This window comes from Drosophila ananassae, chromosome 2L (genome assembly GCF_017639315.1).
Source record: "Drosophila ananassae strain 14024-0371.13 chromosome 2L, ASM1763931v2, whole genome shotgun sequence".
Taxonomy (NCBI): domain Eukaryota; kingdom Metazoa; phylum Arthropoda; class Insecta; order Diptera; family Drosophilidae; genus Drosophila; species Drosophila ananassae.
In genome coordinates, this window is record NC_057927.1 from 28,407,541 (window position 1) to 28,428,479 (window position 20,939).

At 36.7% G+C, this 20,939-nt stretch overlaps 1 protein-coding gene across 9 annotated transcripts in view; it reads left to right on the forward strand.

Moving 5' to 3' along the window:
* Positions 1–1,691: 1,691 nt before the first annotated feature.
* LOC26514219 (protein eva-1 homolog C) overlaps positions 1,692–20,939 on the forward strand; it is a 145,294-nt gene continuing 126,046 nt past the window's right edge. The window contains exons 1-3 of one of the 9 annotated variants that reach the window (XM_044714215.1): positions 1,692–2,046; positions 11,125–11,232; positions 11,380–11,668. In XM_044714215.1, coding sequence (XP_044570150.1) covers positions 11,467–11,668 — 202 coding nt within the window. In that variant the 5' untranslated portion in view covers positions 1,692–2,046; positions 11,125–11,232; positions 11,380–11,466. The other 8 variants (XM_044714221.1, XR_006506915.1, XM_044714216.1 and 5 more) reach the window with 8 other exon arrangements.

Genomic DNA, 20,939 nt, shown 5'->3' on the forward strand with positions numbered 1-20,939 from the left:
CGTAGAACGATGCTGGATGTCATGTTTCCATACAATCTTATTTATGGAAATATAGACAGCCAGCATTTACTAACACGTTTAAATTTTAACGTTCCTAGTAGAAGGACTAGAAACTTTCGTCCTCTACTCCTCAGCCATTGCAGTTCGACATATGACCAAAAAAAAATTCTTTCAACTTTTACTTTATTTGTCTATCGGCCTACTATACCCTATAGCTGCCATATAACTCATTGATCGGAAATGCCGTAACTTTGGTGTTTTTTTAAGTTAGAGAGTTGGGACTTTCCACACATGTTATATTTGGTCAAAATATCTTATGTACATAAGTCATAAGGATCGGCCGAATAGGCGGTGAGGAGGTGATCCTGATCAAGAATATATATATATTTTATAGGGTCGGAGATGTCTTCACTCCGTTGCACATTTTTAATCACAATCCTAATACCCTCTGCAAGGGTAAAAAAATGAATTTAATTTATTTTATCTTTGTTATGAAAATATCCCAAACAATTTGCAGGCTCTTATTTCACCGCCAGAGGCGTTTTTCGAAGAATCAATGACTAATGAACTCCGATTAAAAATTTTTTCCAATCGATATTTTTTTTCCATAATAAACGGTAACACACGGAAGCTATAGAAAAAATTAATATTTTTGCTTGGAAAAAATCCGCCTACTAAACCCGCCCCCAAAGATGACGACAGGAAATGGCGCAACTGTGCCTGTACAATGTCATGTCAAATAGCATTTTTCATCACCAAAATTGATATCAGGATATTTGGGCTTGACATGCAGGTTCGTCATCGGTATTTTAGCTCGTCACGATTTTTTTTTGCGAAAAAACTCTAATTTTTTTTCCACTTCGACTAAATCAGGCTGTAAATAAGAGAGTGGGTGCAGGCAGAGAGTGGCAATGTTATTTTTCTCTTTCACTCGCTTTCATTCAACTCGTGCCTCTTGCACTCTTTTTTTTCAATATATTTCATTACACTGAATATAGGAACGTATCCATGCAGACCATTACTTCAATTCGACTTTTTTTTTAAATAATTCCCAAATAATAAAATTATTTAAATGAATAAAATATTTTAGCTTTAGGATTTCCATACACCTTCGACTCATACATGTATTTACATATGTATGTATGTACATACATACTAAAAATGTACTTACAGTGTTGCCAGATGTTGAGGTGAAATAATCTAGAATTTAGATTGTGAATTCAACTATGATCAAATACGCAAAAGCATATAAAAAAAACAGATCTCAATCTGACAGATATATTTTTTCTTTGTTAAAATCAATTTGACGAAAATATCTAAATGCAAAAGACAAAAATAGAATGAAACAAAAACTGTAGATTTGTAAATAATAAGAACTAGAGGTATATAACTTTGAATGATATTCGTTAATCATGTATGTTAAAGAAGAAAATATTTCAGTAGGACTAAAATCCATAGGAAAAAATTTGTTTCATTTTGAATCAATTTAAAAAAATGCCCAGAATTGAGGGCCTGTGTAATTGATTCATTAAACTAAATTAAAATACGTGACTTATTGATTGCAATTCAAGTGAAATTCACAAAAATATATATATTTGAATTCTTCTTTTTGGCTATTATGTTACATTTTTAAAAGCTATTATATTTTTAATTCCGATAAATACAGCCCGAAATTGGCTAAAGTGGCAGCACTCCATTCATATTCTGAGCAGAGCGCAAGAGCACTATGTCTATGAAAAATAAATAGTTGGAAAGCTGTAGCCTTTTTTAAATTTTGTCTCGAAAGCGGCGCCAATAAATAAGAAAAGCAGAAAAGACATCTTAGAAAATGTATATACATACATACATATCTACCATTTTAGACCAATTTTAACCAATAATTCGCCGTAAAACAAATAACTAAAAAAATGAAAGGAAAAATTGAAATAGAATGTGCCGTCCAGCATCCTTCGGACAATGCTCCCATTGGTATTCCATTCCCTGCCGGTGTTCGCGCATCAATTCGATTTTAAACCAACCTATTAGTTAGAACATGAATAAGGCCGTGTTAGTAGTGGTAGAAAACTATAAAATAATTTTGCCCAATTTTATGCTGTGCTAATATGTTGTTTTGTTGAACCGATTAAAGTGTTTTTAAGGGAAAACTGATAGAATTGTACATATGTACATACATACATATATTGTGGTCTGGGGGTTATCAAAGGTATATAATTCCCGTAAAGCAGGTCCTTATATGGAGAATAATTTAACGGACTTCTAAAAGTTATAAATAGCAGAGTCCCCTGCATTTTTGTTCAATCTATTTTTATTCCGCAAAACAAGACACTGTTAAGTAATAAGTTAAAGTTTGAAATAGCTCTTTACATTTAATTGAACAGACAGTTCCGCTGCAAACTTATTAGTAATTTAAAAATGTTTGTTTATTCAAGAATCTAAAAGTGTGTTACTATTGAGGAGAAACGACAGGGGGATCAGGGGGATCAATCCCCCCCCTTGGGTTTGAGAATTATAAGAAGATATATTCTCAAAATTGAAAAAGAAACACATATTTACGCGATGACTGTGCAGAACAGCATTATTATTATTATTATCGCAGATTGCGGATTATTATCGCAGTGTAAAATAAAACTTACAAAAAAACAGGATATTATTCTGAGTCATATCCCCCCCCATATCAAAAAGCTATCTACGCCACTGATCCAAAGTACCAATAATTAGTTTGGAATGAGCAGAATATTCAACATCAGGTTCGTACTGGAATGCTGGTCGAAGAAATGCCCCTGATGTAAATTCTCGATGAACTTGTTGGCGACTTATGAATCTGCGTGATTTTCTTCGTTGTAGTTGTCTTTCTTGATTACGTTCATCTCGTGCCTCTTGCGATTCTGATTGACGCAATTGCGCCATGCTCACACGCGCATTAGCTTTATCTTCTTCGATTTGTGCGCCTGATCTTTGTGCTCTTCTATCTCGCGCGGTTGTGGATTTGACCATTCGACGACTCCAATTGGCCTTTTGCCTTTTCTTGGCATTGCGACCACCCTTAACATTTATTGGGATGAAAAATTGATGTTGTCCGATCTTCAGCCCTAAAGAATATGCCCACAAAATTTCACGAAAATCGCTCGAGCCATTTCGGACGAGTAGAGCTACTAACACCGTGACATAAGAATTTTATTTATTATATATATCATTGTGGACGGCAGTCCACGAGGTGACGAACTGCATGCATTAATGGCATGACGAGACTATATATAGCCGAAAATTTAAAAATTTTCTGTATGCAACCTATCTGAATGAATTATATACCAATCGAAAAGTATTGTTTTAATTACATAATTTTGATCCAAACATTTTCCAAAGTCGTTTGGTTTGGGAGAAATTAGGGTGAAACTAAAAAAATTGTGAATCCATAAATTGGGGCTGGTGGCGACATTTTAGACCCCATACCTGCATTATGCTCCTAAAGACGCGTCGATTGATACCTCAACCCGATCCGATATTTCATTAAGAAGTTATTCAAGAAATTCGATTTTTACAGGTCTTTCTAAATGAAGACAGTTTGTCCCTCTGTTTATCTGTTTGCGCTATTTTATTCCTGTTCTTGTTTTATTCTTGAGATGTTTGTAACTAAAATTTGTTTTGTTTGTAACTAAAACTTCTTAAGGATATAGCCGCCATATAAATGAACGATCGGAAATGAAACAACCTTAACTGCAAGGGTATATCACCTTCGGCTTCGCCCGAAGTAAGCTTTCCTTTCTTGTTTTTTTGTAATTATACAGTTAAACTCTTATAAGGACCGGCCTCTCATCTGTTTATTTGTTTTAACAATTTGGTTTCCCACAACTACGAAACTATTTTGGACTTTTAATTAAATTTTAGGAAAATTTTAGTTAATTTCTTGTACTAACGTTCCTAATTCAGAAAACCTTTATAAATTAAAAAAGTATAACTTCAGAACCATTGAGCTATCGAAACATACTTTACAACTTTATTACGTTCCGATCCGTTTATTTTCGTAATACTTGTGGATAAACAATATTTTTCCGCGTAAATATGAACGCTATCTGTTTTGCCAACGCGCAACATACAATTGTCTGTGTGAAAAGCAATCCGCATCTAAATCTAAACCACACAATTCCAGTGATCGACCTTGAGCTTTATTAATGGTCACGGCGAATGCCAATCGTATGGGAAACGGCAATCTTTTAAATTGGAACGGTGTATCAGTCGGGATCAGGGGAAATGGAACAATCGTAGGAATGAATACATCTTCACCTTTGAAAAGTCCTGTTCAGATCGTTGCTTCCACTACATTATTCATCAATTTCTTAGCCGCAAGTCGCGTGCCGTTGCCGTTGCCGTTAATTAATATTCCGGAGCACCCATTTACAATTTCTAATTGTGGGGGGTACAAATATGTATGTGGGGTGGCATCCCAAGCAGATCAAGTGAATTCAAAAATTCCTTTAGGTAATTAACTGCTTCATCTGTCTCCACAATGGTGTCTTTTGACTTATATGTAATTTCCTCAGTTTTTATGCTGGATTGGATAACATGATTAAGTTGATAGACATCTTTATTCTTGGCGGCAAGGATAGCTCGTTCACTGAGCCAATCGTAATTCCTATAATTGATTTGAATGTTAGGAAATACTTTTTCGATTAGTCCCTCTTTCGATGTTATTAAATTATAAAAATTTTCTGGTAGTGATATTTTTCTTGACGTCTCATTAACTGGGAGCTTTCCGTTCCCAATGTCCAGTAACTGTCGTGAGAATACCTCGGCTGATTCATCGTTCTGCAACTGGACACGCATATTCGTCATTAACTGCTCGCCAAAATGTTGAATATTTCAGGCAAGCATTTATTTCGTCCGCTGGTGTCGATCGAGGCATTACATATTATATTACAGGCAAAGTTAGCCTGAAACCTCCTGCGAGCAATATCAGCGCATTCCCGAGTGGTTGAACGGTTCCACGCAAATCCTGCAATGATCGATCAAGAGCCTCCGGAGCGCACGCAAGGTTGAATTGACTTTTTTTGGGAAAGGCGTTATAACTTTACCAATTTTGATTATTTTTTTATGAAATTTGTCTCATTTTATTCAGAATTAATTAGACAACATTGATATGTGGCAAAAATGATATAATTTTTGTAAGTTGTACCGAAAAAATGGCATCAAAATCCGAAAAACACGAACAAAAGTCGAAAACTTCAGTTTCAGATGTAAAAATTTTGTTCTTTTTGTTTAACAAAATCAAAGATATATTTTTTTTTAAAAAGCTACAACATTTCACTATTGAAAAACACCAAAAATTTTGAAATCGGTTGAAAAAACGCGTTCTGGAATTTTTAAGCGCAAACAAGTCCCGAAAAACGGGTTTTTAACCATAAATCAAGATTTTGAGGGTGTTAGAAATATTTCAAACATGGTTTTGTGATATACTCGACCCAATGAACAATTCCTACTATGTCACTTCAAAAGTTCAGAATCACTGTTACACTGTGTTATTAGTATTAATGCTTTTCCACCATAAAGTTTTATTTTTTTCTATTTTACACTATACACTATTATTTTTTCTATTTTTCTATTTTTCTATTTTAAAATTCCCAAAATTCCTAAATTCCTGAAATTGCTCTTATAAAAATTATTTCGATTCCCATTGGAGTCACCAGACGCGATTCACTGTGTGTGTGTTTTTTTAACTTTTCTTATTTATTGAATTTTCAGTAGGCTTTAAGAGATTAGCAATATATTTTCAAATCATAATCTATGTCACGTTTATTATATTAGTTAGACAGGGATGGAAAGTCGTTTCGCTTTTGACAGGAATGGTAGCCTAGCCGGGGGTCATCGTGTGGCTATTAGGTTTGGGTGAGTTTGTAGTCCGGCTTTATATTATAGTCTGATTTGATATTCAGGTTCTAATTTATTAGATATTCACTCTAATTTATTTATCGAAAAAATATTAATGATATTTATTTATAACAATATACACTATATAAAACAATAAAAAACAAAAAAAATAAAGAAAACCTAACTTCGGGCGGAGTCGAAGAAGATATACCCTTGCAGTTGTACCATTTCCGATCGTTCAGTTATATGGGGGTTATTGGGTATAGTCGGCCGATCCTTATGAAATTTGGCAAATCAGATTATTTTGCCCAAAATGGAATTTGAGTTTTAGGGAGATATTTTTGAATATCAAAACTATCGAATTATGAAAAAAAAAATGTTGATTTTTTTAAATTTCTAGACTAGAAAAACCCCCAAACATTTTGTTAACGGCACTTGACATTTTAACTATATATTTGATTATTTTAATATATAATAGGTATATTCAAGAATAAATGTTCTACATTGACTATAAATTATTTTTAGGTCTGGTATTGGGTCTGTTTGGCCCAAAGGGAACCCAAAAGGAGAAGTCACGGCGTTTTAAAGACGTTTTTTTAGCTGGTTTTTGCGCGTTTTTTTCGTCGACCCATTGAAAGATAGAACTTTAAATACCATATATTAAATGGTAATGGTATACATTTAAGAACATATCGATATCACGATTCGGCTAAATTGGGTGATCAGAAATCAAAACCTAGAAAGTTATTTTAAATTGTATTTATGTGGCTATGGCCTGAACTCAAAAGATTTTAAGAACCAAATTTCTTTGGAAACTGTTTGGAAGCACGCATATGACTCCCTTAAACCTGAACAATACTTTAAAGTCTAAGTATCCGTCCACATGTCAAAAATGAACGTTTATACCTTTGGTTACATTCAGCGACTGTATATTTAAAGCAATACATTTTATTTATGTTCCCGCAAATTCATAAAGCACTCAGAGCATGTTCAGCCTACAGGCGAAGGAACCATGTCAAGTATTTGACAAAGTTAATAACTTTTCATTGTTTTATGAACAAGTTTCACCCGAACTATTTTTTTTTAACTTTAAATTTTAAATAATTATATCTGGGTTGTGAACAGCAACATGAAGTAATTGGGCGCATTGGGGTGAATTGGTCATCGGAAGTCATAGTTTGTATTTAAATTTGTAATTCCCTAGAGGATAAAATATACCTGATACACAAAATGACTTGTGTATTAGTTGCGGGTAACACAGCATGGTTGAAAATGACGCGTCCGCTTATATTGTAGGCGATTCCCATACGAGGGACAAAAAATGTTTTAATTATATATTATGTATTATTTTTCAGTTATCTGCTTTGTTTTGCTAAAAAAAATAATTTCGGATAGTTTTAATTGAACTAACCTTGGTTAAAAGCTCACCAGAAGTCAAATATAAATATATAAGTCTTACGCTTTTTTCGGAGAATTATTTAGCGATATAATTATAGCTTACTACTAAGATTGACAAAACCTGTTTTTTAACCTATGAGAGTGAGCGAGTTGAACACTTTCTTTTGTTTGCAGGCAGTATATAAGTCGGAAAGGCCGGAATCGGTCGTCTATAGCTATCTATAGCTGTCATATAATTGATTGATCGGAATTTTTACTTTCTACACATGTACATGCTTATCTACAAAATTTTATAGGGATCAGCCAACTATATCCAATAGCCGCCATATAACTGAACGATCGGAAATAGCACAACTGCAAGGGTATCCTTTCTTGTTTTATTCTTTTTTTAGGAAAAATTTTGCAAAACGCATCAATATTTAGAGTTTCGGTAGCAGTAGTAGAAGCTACACGATGTGCGACTTTCCCTCTATTTTGCGGTAGTCCGTTAATTCTAAGGAGAGCTATACAGCACCTACCTATAGTAGGCGAGTATAAGACCGAATTTGAAATACATTTTTGATAAAAGCCTGAAAGCGAAACCAAAGCTCCAGAATGGATCCGTAAAAGGTTTGATTAGAAATAGAATAGTAGAATAGTAGAGATTAACGGGGGGCTGAGGAGGAAATAATGGGTAAGTACGGGAAGGGGATTGTGGTGAGAAATTTTATTGTTAAGGGTCTCGTAGGAAAGGGTCAGGGGAGCCACGGCCCTGGATGAGCTAGCCGGAACCAGACCCACTTCACGACAAGGTCCGCCAAAGTTAGCTTTCCTTTCTTGTTTTCTGTATAATTGGCTTGATTAAAACTGCTAATATATAAGCAAATGGTTGATTATCGTTTGCACCCAAAATTCTGTTTATTTGGACTTTTAAACTATTTTCATTAAAGTTCAAATCAATTTGAAAACATACACAGCTGATTGGCAGCTGTATAGGTAAAAAATTCGTTCACATTGGAAATAATAAACTTTTTTGCTCGTCAAACATGTTTTCCGATCTCCGTACTTGGTTTACATACAAACATAGGTACACAAGAAGATTGACCAAACTTTACGATGCAAAAAAGTTTGAACGCAAAGAACATTTTCGAAAATAGTTTTCAAAAAATTTCTAATAGGAGCTATTTTTCCATTTTTATTATTAAAGCTAAAAGTATAATCTATTTATTAACTTCAATTTTACGATCATATAAAAAACCTCTTGACGAGGTAAATTACCGATGACGAACCTGCATGCGAAACCCAAAACATCTGATATCAATTTTAGTGACGATAATATGCTATATAGGTGTACAAAATTGCATATAAAAAATATTCTTGTTCGGCACGTGACTGATTTTTTTTTTGTTTTTTCTTGCACGTGCCGAACAAGAAAATTTTTTATATGCAATTTTGTACACCTATATAGCATATTTTCGTCACTAAAATTGATATGAGATATTTTGGGTTTCGCATGCAAATTCGTCAACGGTACTTTACTTCGTCAAGAGGTCAAAACCAAATTGTTTTAACAAATTAACAGATGACAGGCCTATCCTTATGAGAGTTCCACTATATAATAAATTATAAAAAAAAACAAGAAAGGAAAGCTAACTTCAAGCGGAGCCGAAGTTGATATACCCTTGCAGTTAAGCAGAAGCTTATATTATTATTATATATATCGGATCCTATATAGTTGTCCGATCCTTATGAGAATTTCACCATCAACAAAATTTCTAATAAAAATATTGGAAACAGCCCCAAGCATATATACCCCAACCCCAAGAAAGGTTGTGCCATTTCTGATCGTTCAGTTATATGGCAGGTATAGGATATAGTTGGCCGATTCTTATGAAACATAGGATTAGATTGCCCAAAACGGAAACCATAGATAGTCCCATCATTCTAGCTTCAAAAACAACAAAGTTAAGCCAATTATCCTAATAAAATTTTGCAAACCGGATAAGATTGCCCAAAATGCAATCTGTACTAAGCCCATCCTTCTAACTTATAAACAAAAAAAAAATTTATGGCATATCCGATCAATCATATAATAAACATGTATTATATCTAAAATAATGCGAACAGATTAAAAATTTAAAAAACTGGAAATTACGTTTTTTCAGTTTTTCTAGTTAAACCAATTGTTGAAATTAACAATTTATTTTGGGTGTGCGATATAAAATAATAAATATTAGAAAAGTATTGGCGGAGTTGGTTTGCCTGGTTTTTTTTTAGCTTTTAATCCATGATTTGGCCCAAAACGGTGGTGGATGTAATTAAATTAAAGCAGAGTTTTATTTATATGCATTATATGCTCAGTGGGGGCATATGCATATAAAGCTTTCTACTCATAAAATTTTGCATTCTTCTCATTAAGACATGAGACACTGAAACACAAAGCAGAATTACATCAAAAGTTGGCATCAAGTAACAAAGTTCGAGGTTGGCCGAGTGGAGAGCGTCGTGGTTCCTAACACGGGGGCCTGGGTTCGAGTCCAAGTTGAGTCAATGTTTACGTTTTACTTTTTAAACCCTTTTTTATTTGGATTTTATTTTTAAATAAATAAACTAAAATCTGAAAAGATATACTCCATATTTTTTAGGGTATTAACCAAATATATGCAGACTCCAAAAAGCAAAGTTGCCAATCAAATACACACACATGTATAAGTAAATGCAAGCTTCACAGGAGGCTGTACAAAATGGGTTGCTGCACTTACAGGACTATATCTTGAGTTAACGGATTTTGCCAGATATGAGCGATATATCAAAAGTTGCGTCACCTCAAAAGCTATCTACACGTGCAATATAAAAAGGATCAGTCGAGCAAATTTTGAAAAATTATTTTTTTTCTTAAAAAAAAAGTTTATTTTCAGTGTATTTTTTTTTTATACTATATAGACGTTTGGTCTCAAAGAAAGTGAAACTGATATTTAAAAAACCATTTCAACGGTGTAAAGCTCTTTTTTAATATCTTTCTTAATTATAAAGCTATGAATTTTTTCATTAACAAAGTTTTTTTTATTTTTTTGACGTAAGCTTAAGGTATTTCAAAAAGTTGTAGAACAATAGTTGCTCATATGATAGTAACAAACATTTTCCAATTTTTTTCAGTATTTTTAAGAAAAAAAATAGTGCAAACAGACAAACCGACAACTGGCTTCATTTTGAAGAAGAAGAAAAATTTTTCGAATTTTTCGAGTAACTTCTGAATGAAATGTCGGATCGTGTCGATTGAGGTACCAATCGTGTTTAGCTCTAGAATGCGAATATATAAAAATATTCTATCTGGGGACTAAAATGTGTCCACCAGCCCCACTTTAGTGATTAAAAATTTTTTTACTTTCACCCTAATTTCTCCCAAACCAAATAACTTTTGGAATATGTTTCGACAAAAATTATCTAATTGAAACAATACCTTTCGATTATAGCCTACAGAAAATTTTTAATTCTTCGGCTATATATAGAGTTTCCTCGCGCACGCCTAGGCATGCAGGTCGTCACCTCGTTGACTTCCGTCCACAGTGATATAGAATATAAATATTAAATAGAAATATCTTTAAAGCAATGTGCCGTATGTGAAAATTATATATTCTTAATTTATGATTCAAAACTTATCATTTGAGGCTTAAGAAGGACACTTCTATTCTTAAGAATATGTTAGAATTGACCAGGGAAGAATTGAGCTGGTCAGTTAGATGAAACCTACAAACATTTGCGTTTGAGCTATAACTCGAGACTAGTTCTGACAGATTTTTTTATAGCGCTGCATTCTTTTGGGCAAAGTTATATGCTATGGATTGATAAAAGTTGTATGATGTAATCATTGAAATCTATTGGCAGAACATCGTACTGTTTCTAAAAATAGACATTTTATTTTTAAAAGTCGTCATAGTTTTCGGTTCGCGATCGCGTTTGGCACTGTATTGTAGCGTCTGCCTTCTTGTGTGTGTACGTAAAATAATTTGTATCGGTATACATCAACTTGTTAATTCATAATAGATAAATATTAAAAAAAACATACATTTAATAAAAAACAAAAAAAAAAACTTTATAATAAAAAAAATGTTATAAGCGCTAATAAAAAAATGGTCATAGATATATATAATATAGAAATCAGTTAAGTGCAAAAATATAAGTAACAAACAACACAACGGTCACAACAATTCGGATGCTCCATTAAGAATGGCCGAACTGGTAAAATACCGAAACGGCATACCTCCGGTCTTGAAAAACTGTTTGCAACAGCAAATTAATATTGGGTCCCACAAATGGTGCACCAGTCTTAGGGACTATTCAAGATTTAACACGACCTTCTGCTTGGCGGTTTTATTTCTGTTGGTGCGGCCCATAATTCCAGAAGCAATTGTCCGAGTTGATCCTTTAGGTAAATGTTCTATATTTATTTGTTATATGTATGTTTATTATTTTTATCTTTTTCTATGCTTAAGAATAATTTTTTAAACAATATAGATTACGGTAATAAAGACCATAATTTACACTATGTAGATATAATATAGTCGTTGTTATTTAAAAATCGCTGCTTCTGCATTGCTGCCACCTCGAAATCCGGTGACCCTTTTATAAATACACTTTAGAAGCCGAGTGCGAAATATAAATTCTATGGTGATCGGTCTGAACCGGGTTCTTCTGATTCTGCAGAACCCCGCCTCCACCGAGGGGAGTGCCTTGCACTAACGGCGGATCAGCGCATTGTTCCTCTTTCATAAAATGTCGACCGCACCAAGGGGTGCGTATTTTTATTCTCAGGTCAAATAATTTCCTGTGCAATAAGGGAAATTACGCCACTTTCATTATTGCGAATATCAGGGAATCCATTGATCAGGTTCTCAGTCATGTAACTTCTAGAGGTCCTAGAGACACATAGGCCACATAGGCCACACATATTTGCATACAATCCCAAATGATGTCAGACCAATCAGTCTATCATCCTTTCTGCTTAAGACGCCAGAAAGAGTCATAGGCCTCCACCTAAGATCCACACTAGGCTAAATACACTGAGTCTGCCGAAGCTGCCGAATGGATAAGCAGTAATGGCCCGGGAGTAAATACGCAGAAAACAGAGTTAGTTCTTTTCAGCAGGAAATACAAAATCCCCTCGTCCCTTCAGCAACAGTGCACCTAGGGTATTACTGGACAGGAAGCTGAACTAAAAAAAAAAGCCTACAAAAAGCTATAGGACTAAAGTGGGGCATGTCTCCCTATATTGTGAGCTGGATCTACACCGCCATAGTCAGACCCATTCTACTGTAGGGAGTACTGGTGTGGTGGCCAACCCTCAAAAAGAAGAACATCCTTAAGAAGCTGTGAAAAGTCCAGCGAACAGCACCACTATGCATCAGCGGTACACTTACAGGACTAGCTGGAATACCCAATCACTGAAGCGTCTTTTAGGACGAGGTGATAGCCATAAGGGAAGTACTCAAACACCTAAACCAGGGATGCCCAGTCCCATTGATCCCGTTCGTCCTTTGTTGTTGGATTGTTCTGTCATATGGGTAGAGAAAAATCATATACGTGTGCTGCTCCCAGTATAGGCAAGGCAAATTACAATAACAATTTTGCATAGCTTAACAACACTTAACTTAGTTTTAACACTTTTCGTCCTAATGTGAAGGCATTTTGTTGATGGATTGGAAATAATAAAAAACTATCCCACTTAAGTATTTGTAATTTTGCGCGCTCTTCTCCCGTCCCTAGGCTCAGCCATAAGTTCACAGCAATAGATAATGCCATCCGCGACATCAATACCAAACTGGACACTCTATTTAAGCTGATGCAGGAAAATGCAGAGTCCAACAAAGCTTTCAGAGAGCTGGTCTAGGTTCTCATTGCGCGTTTGCCGAAATGATTCAACTAACAATAAATATCGGATTGTGGAACGCTCGTGGATTTTTCAGAGTATCTGAAGAGCTTCGATTATTCCTCAGCACTCATAACATAGACATAATGCTTGCCACAGAAACTCACATGCGTGCTGGTCAGCGAATCTACTTGCCAAGCTATCTCATCTACCATGCTTATCACCCCAGTGGCAACAACAAGGGTTGATCTGCAGTCATTATAAAGGATTCCTTAAGTCACTATCCCCTGCCCCCCGCCTCTAGCAATGACAGACAGATAGCGGGAGTACAATTACAGACTTCGGAAGGGAATGTCACATTAACGGCGAAATACCTACCTCCAACGGAAACATGGATACAATCAGAATTTAAATCCTTGCTGACCTTGCGGCAGGCAAGTTTATTGCTGGCGATGATTATAACGCCAAACATGCATGGTGGGGAAACTCACGAGCCTGTAGAAGGGGTGAGCAGTTGCAAATGGGCATTACCAAGTACTTGCCACGGGTGAACCCACTTTTTACTCATATAACCCTCTGTTAACACCGTCAGCGATTGATTTCTTCATAATCAATGGATACGCTATGGACAGGCTACAAGTGAGAACACTCCATGGGCTCTCCTCGGACCACACCCCTATCCATCCTACACTCCATTCTACGCCTGTGAAAAATCCACATCGCTCGCGACTCCTTGCCAGAGGTGCTAATATATACTTGTCGTAGAATGGTTAGTTTGTCCATTGTACATGTGCGTACAGCTTTGGTGTGGCGACACATTGTCTAGAAGTTGTGGGTCATGTGCGTACAGCTTTGGTGTGGCGACACATTGTCTAGTAGTTGTAGAATGCACAGCAGCTGAAAGGGAAAACGGGATACACTCTGCTGCTGAGCATGGTCTGATCGGAGAGCGCGGACTGAATGCAAGAAACAGAGATGGCAATAGACTTTGCAGAAATGATGAAATTAGAAACAACTCTGTGTTACGCAGGTCAGTTTGGAAGCGTCTCTTGCAACGAGCAGAACTTGCTGTGCAAACTTACTGAAAGCATGGAAACTTTGGAGGGATATCCGTCATCAGAAGTGGGATCTGCTTTGCCTACTGATCGTGCCACCGATCCGTATTTGTCGGCGTTGGAGCTGCAAAACCGCAACCTACTTGAAATCATCAAAAACATGCAGACACCAAGGGCACCGCCAACCGATGGAAAAGCGTCATATGTAACTCTTCCAAAATTCAATCCTGACAGTGCTGGAGCAGATGCTTCCTCTTGGTGTTCAACAGTGGACCTAATTTTTGCGGATAACGTGCTCGAGGGTAGCAATCTGGTGATCGCTCTAAGCAAGGCACTAGAAGGCGGCGCATCACAGTGGCTTTCCCAAATTTGCTTTGCCGGCATCACTTGGGCGCAGTTCAAGGAGCTGTTTATACAACGCTTTGTTGGAATTGAGACTTCTGCCGCCACGCTATTAAGTGTTTTGAATGGTCGACCAAAGCCGGAGGAGGGCTTCGCTGAATACGGTAGCCGTATTGTGACGCTACTTATGTCAAAATGGAAAACCAAGGATTTGGAAGAAATAGCGGTATCTGTGACTCTGGCTCACATGGCACAAATAGATAACAAGTTGACACACTGGGTTTTTACAAACAACGTGAAAACTCGCAATGAGCTACAACAACAGCTACACGCACACTCTTTCAAAAAGCGCAGTATGGACGACGATTCAACTGGCTCGGAGCGCAAGAAGTACAAGTTTCCGACCCCGATTAAATGTCATTACTGTGGAAAGGGTGGCCATAAATACGCCGAATGCCGTGCTCGCTTGGAAAAGGGCCAGAGCATCCACAGCGGCAGCAACAGGACTGGACTGAAGGATCGGTCAAGCGTTAAATGCTTTAAGTGCGACGAATTTGGACATTTTGCATCTGCTTGTCCAAAAGGCCGAACATATGAGAAGCGGGTAGATATCTGCACAGTAGCTCCACCGACTAGAATAATAAGGGCATCCGGTGAGTCTATTCCATTTTGTTTTGATTCGGGTGCTGAATGCTCCTTAGTGAAGGAAAGCGTCGTGGATAAATTTAAGGGAAAAAGAATAAATAACATTGTAAAACTTAACGGTATAAGTAATGATTCCATTTGTAGTACTCAGCAAGTATTATGTAATATAAATATTGAACAATACTGCTTTGAAATTTTGTTACACGTAATTATGGATAAGTATCTGAAATACGATGTGTTGGTTGGTCGTGAAATCCTTAGCTTGGGCTTTGGAGTAACAATAGACGCCGAAAAATTCAAAATTTATAAAACAATAAGGGTAGATGTTTTGACTCTGATTGGTTTATCAGCGGTATTCCAAAAACTCGAGTCTCGACAGGGCAGTTAGAAATTAATCTAATAGATCCACTAAAGACGGTGCAACGACGTCCTTACAGGCTAAGTGAAGAAGAGAAAAACCATGTGCGTTGTAAAATTAATGAATTATTGAAAGCTAATGTTATTCGTCCAAGTTCCTCACCTTTCGCTAGCCCTATGATGTTGGTAAAGAAGAAAAACGGCACTGATCGTCTTTGTGTGGACTATTGGATATTAAATGAGAACACCGTTGCTGATAGGTATCCGTTGCCCCTTATCCAGTTGCCCTTATCCAGTTGCCCCCAGACCAGATTGCCAGGCTTCGCGGTGCCAAATATTTTTCGAGCTTAGATATGGCTAGTGGCTTCTACCAAATTCCAGTACATGAAAATTCAATTGAGCGAACAGCGTTTGTAACGCCAGAAGGGCAGTACGAGTTTTTGACCATGCCTTTTGGCTTGAAAAATGCACCTTCTGTGTTCCAGTGGGCCATAATAAGGGCATTAGGAACCCTAGCACACACATATGCTATCGTTTATATTGATGATGTGTTGGTTATAGCCGAAACCAAAGAAGAGGCGTTGGAACGATTGCGTACTGTGCTAGAAACACTAAGTAAGGCCGGATTTTCGTTTAAGGGGTTATATACAGTCAGGCGGTCAAAAAAATGCAGTTTTTGGGTATTTTTTTTTTTTCAAGGAAATATTTATTTATTAAAGTTGAATTTTTTCTATATTATTTTACATATTTTAAAGTTTAAAAAAATATATTATATCTGTAAAAATATTATTTCCTTTGGCCTCTGCAGCTTATCTCCCAATGGTCTTCGAAAAAAAAGTGTCTCGCGGTGAACATAATAACTATTTGCAGAATCATCAGAAATCAAAAATTCAAAAAGATGCTTTTAGTATATTAAAAAATGTAGTCCTTAATCGAAGGAATTAAAAAAATATCACTTTTTGACAAAATGGCAGCTTCCAAAAAAAAAAGTTCATTTTTATGGAAAAAAAAATCGACTTCAAATGTTGATATAAATTATAATTTTAATTTTATTTAAAAGATCTTCAATTAAAGACAGCAAAAAGTAGTTATTAATTTTGTGTGAAAATTAGAGCTAAATCGGTTCAGTGGTTTTCGAAAAATCGTGTTCACCGATTTGAGAAACATAGTTTTGAGAAAAACGATTTTAAAGTTTCACAAACAGTTTACATTTAGTTAAAAAATTTTTCTAGTTTTGTCTGTAACTTAGGAAATATTTCTCGAATCTTCATAAAAATTTTTTTCACAACAGAGAAATATATATTCTTTAAGAAAATGCAAAAAAAAAAAAATCGATTTTTTGAAAATCCTGACTGTATATAACCCCTTAATGTAACTAAGTGCTCCTTTCTTAAAACTCGTATAGAGTATCTGGGGTTCGAAATAAGCAACGGGGAAATTAGGCCAAACGCACGTAAAATAAAAGCATTAATTGATTTACCCCCTCCACAATCTGTGTCGCAGTTACGACAATTTATTGGATTGGCTTCATATTTCAGACAGTTCGTTCCAAAATTTTCGGAAACGCTTAAGCCTTTGTATCACCTAACGTCAAAGAAGATTGCAACTTTCACCTGGCAACCAGACCACGAGCAAATACGAACTAAAATCATATCAGTGTTGACACAGGCCCCCGTTTTGATCATATTCGACCCGCAATACGCAATAGAGTTGCACACTGACGCCAGTTCAATCGGCTATGGAGCTATATTATTGCACAAAATTGACAAAAAACCCCATGTCGTCGAGTATTATAGTAAATGTACGTCTCCTGCCGAGTCTAAATACCATTCTTATGAATTAGAGACGCTAGCGGTTGTTAACAGTGTCCGATATTTCCGTCATTACTTGCAGGGACGTAAATTTGTCATATATACAGATTGCAATTCTTTGAAGGCCAGTCGCACAAAACTTTATTTAACGCCGAGGGTACATAGGTGGTGGGGATTTCTGCAATCGTTTGAGTTCGACTTAGAATACAGAAAGGGTGAACGAATGGCGCACGTAGATTGTCTATCTCGGAATCCAGTGCCTGAGAAAAATAATGATCAAAATAAAATACCTGTAGAAAATAGTGGTCAGAATAGGATACCTGAGAAGCGAATAAATCTGACTGAGGTAACCGACAATTGGTTAATTTCGGAACAACAGCGTGATAGCGAGATTTTAGAAATATCAACTAAATTAAGAAATAATGAATTACCAGATAATTTAGATAAAACCTATGAATTACGTAAAGGTATTTTGCATAGAAAAATACAGCGAAATGGTAAAACTAAATGTCTACCGGTAATTCCAAGGTCATTTCGGTGGGCAATTATCAATCATGTCCACGAATCAATAATGCATTTGGGTTGGGAAAAGACATTGGATAAGGTTTATAGCTATTATTGGATTGAAAACATGTCAAAATATGTGCGTCGGTTCGTAGAAAACTGTATCACTTGTAAATTGTCGAAGCCACCTGTAGGTAAAGTGCAGGCAGAGTTACATTCTATTCCTAAAATAGATATTCCGTGGCACACTGTACATATTGACATAACAGGAAAATTGAGTGGTAAAAACGACTTAAAAGAATATGTTATTGTCTTAATAGACGCATTTACAAAATTTGTTTATTTTTACCACACTTTGAAAATAGATACGGAAAGTTGTGTTAAGGCCGTAAGATCAGTTGTCTCTTTATTTGGCTTGCCTACCCGTATTATAGCGGTTCAAGGTCGTTGTTTTGCAAGTTCAGATTTTCGTGAGTTTTGTTCTTCTCAAAAAATGAATTTGCATTTAATTGCCACCGGTGCGAGTAGGACCAACGGTCAGGTCGAGCGAGTAATGAGCACACTCAAAAGTATGTTGACGGCTGTGGAAACCGGTCAGAGGTCGTGGCAGGATGCGTTGGCCGAGGTACAATTGGCAATGAATTGTACGGCGAATAGAGTAACTAAGTTTAGCCCATTAGAATTGTTAATTGGTAAAGAAGCTAGACCTTTTGGCTTACTACCAATAGATGAGGAAGTTGATGACAAAATAGACAGAGAAAATCTAAGAAAAGAAGCAAAACAAAATATGGAAGACGGCGCACTTATGTTTAATTGAAGAAATGTAATGAATACAGAAGATTTGATATTTATGTAAGTGAGTTTTATTTTTGAAAGCTTTTGTCCAATACATGAAGTAAAAAGAAAGAAAAAAAATATCTGTTTAAGAATAAAGACAAGTTTAAAGAGAAATTGAGTCTCGTGGTATTGAAAACAAAACACACGAGGACGTGTGAGTTGTCAGGAAGGCCGTGTCGTAGAATGGTTAGTTTGTCCATTGTACATGTGCGTACAGCTTTGGTGTGGCGACATATTGTCTAGTAGTTGTGCGTCATGTGCGTACAGCTTTGGTGTGGCGACACATTGTCTAGTAGTTGTAGAATGCACAGCAGCTGAAAGGGAAAAAGGGATACACTCTGCTGCTGAGCATGGTCTGATCGGAGAGCGCGGACTGAATGCAAGAAACAGAGATGGCAATAGACTTTGCAGAAATGATGAAATTAGAAACAACTCTGTGTTACGCAGGTCCGTTTGGAAGCGTCTCTTGCAACGAGCAGAACTTGCTGTGCAAACTTACTGAAAGCATGGAAACTTTGGAGGGATCTCCGTCATACTCTTTACAATGCCTCCTAGAACAGCTGGGCGAGAATAACATACAAATCCAGGATCCTGACAATGACATTGACAATGCCATCAGCACTTTCATGAATTGGTGCGCTCCTTTATTTAAATGGAAGAGAATCACAAGAACGGGAGGCATCCGAATCCATCAGATATATCATCGGTTGGCTAACTGTCTAAGCAAGTTGCTCGCCCAGAGAAAACTAGATTCTATAGACAGACTTTTGGAAAACCTGGACATAGACGCTAGTTCTAAGTACTTACTGTGGCGTATCACAAAACGGTATAAATCTCAGTCGACTCCAAAATCAGCCATTAGAAATCCCTCTAGTGGTTGGTGCCTTACGAGCCTAGAAAAGGCTGAAGCGTTTGCTAACAACCTTGCACTACGTTTCAAGCCATACGATTATTCGCCTGAAAACATACGTCAACTAGTTGAAGAGTTTCTGAAATCTCCATTTCAAATGAGCTAACTCTGCCTCATTGACAGAGGTGAAAGATCTTGTAACTTTCGCCAAAGAAAACCCCCGGTGAAGACCTTTTGGACAACAGGAGGATTCGACTTTTACCGGATCAAGCATTGCAATTCCTGGTGATGTTGTTCAACAGCGTACTAACTATTGGATACTTCCCGAAAGTTTGGAAATTGGCGAATATTCAATCCCAAAATATGCGATCCCAAAAGTCGCTAACTGACGTGGACTCATACAGGCCTATTAATCTACTACCATCTCTGGGGAAAATCATGGAAAGACTGATCTTGAACAGCTACTTTCTGCCAAGAATGTCACCAGTGCGATTTCTGAATTCCAGTTCCGCTTTCGTCTTCAACATGGAACTCCTGAGCAATTAAACAGAGTTTTCAACTCTGCTTTAGAAGCCTTAGAGAAGAAGGAGAATGCAGTTGGTGCGTTTCTTGACATCCAACAGGCTTTTGACAGAGTGTAGCACCCTTGGCACCTGTATAAAGTCAAAAGTTTTTTTACACCACAACATAATTCAGATATACCTACACAAACTCCAATCACTGAAGTGAATGAGCAAGACGTTCTAATTGCGACCTACACTGATGATACTGCTGTCCTGACCAAAAGCAGTGGTATTTGCTGCCACAGTTGCATTGCAAGAGTATCTGGACGCATTTCATCAATGGGCCATGAACTGGAATTGCCGAAGTACTTGCCCCGGAGTCAGCCTTAACGGAAGTTCAATCAGAGCTCTTCTTGCATACAAGTACCTCCGTGTCACTCTGGATAAAAAACTTACTTTTGGAGGGCCATCGCTTGTATTCAAACCTCTTTCAGAAACAAAGTGGATCGGATGGCTTGGCTACTCGCACCACGTAATAAGCTTGCGCTAGGATGTAAGGTCCAAATTCTTAAGTCAATATTAGCGCCAAATGGTATCGTTGCCAAAACCAATCTCAACGAAATCAGAGTTTTAAAGCGAAAACCCTTCGAAGGATCTCTGGAGCTCCGTGGTTCAGAGGCATTGAACGTGATCTCCACGTGCTAAAACTTGGAGACAAGCTGCAAAAACTTTCTCCAAAATATACGCATCGTCTAAATGAACACCCCAACAGCCTAGACAAAAGACTTGGCACCGCTGCTATTAGCATCGCCGATCCAAAAAAACTTGACAGGAGAAGACTAAAAAGACCACCCTCAAGACCTACCAAACCGAATCTTGACATAGTAAATTCATCAACCACATTCAATTTCCATCCCATGTAATCACTTC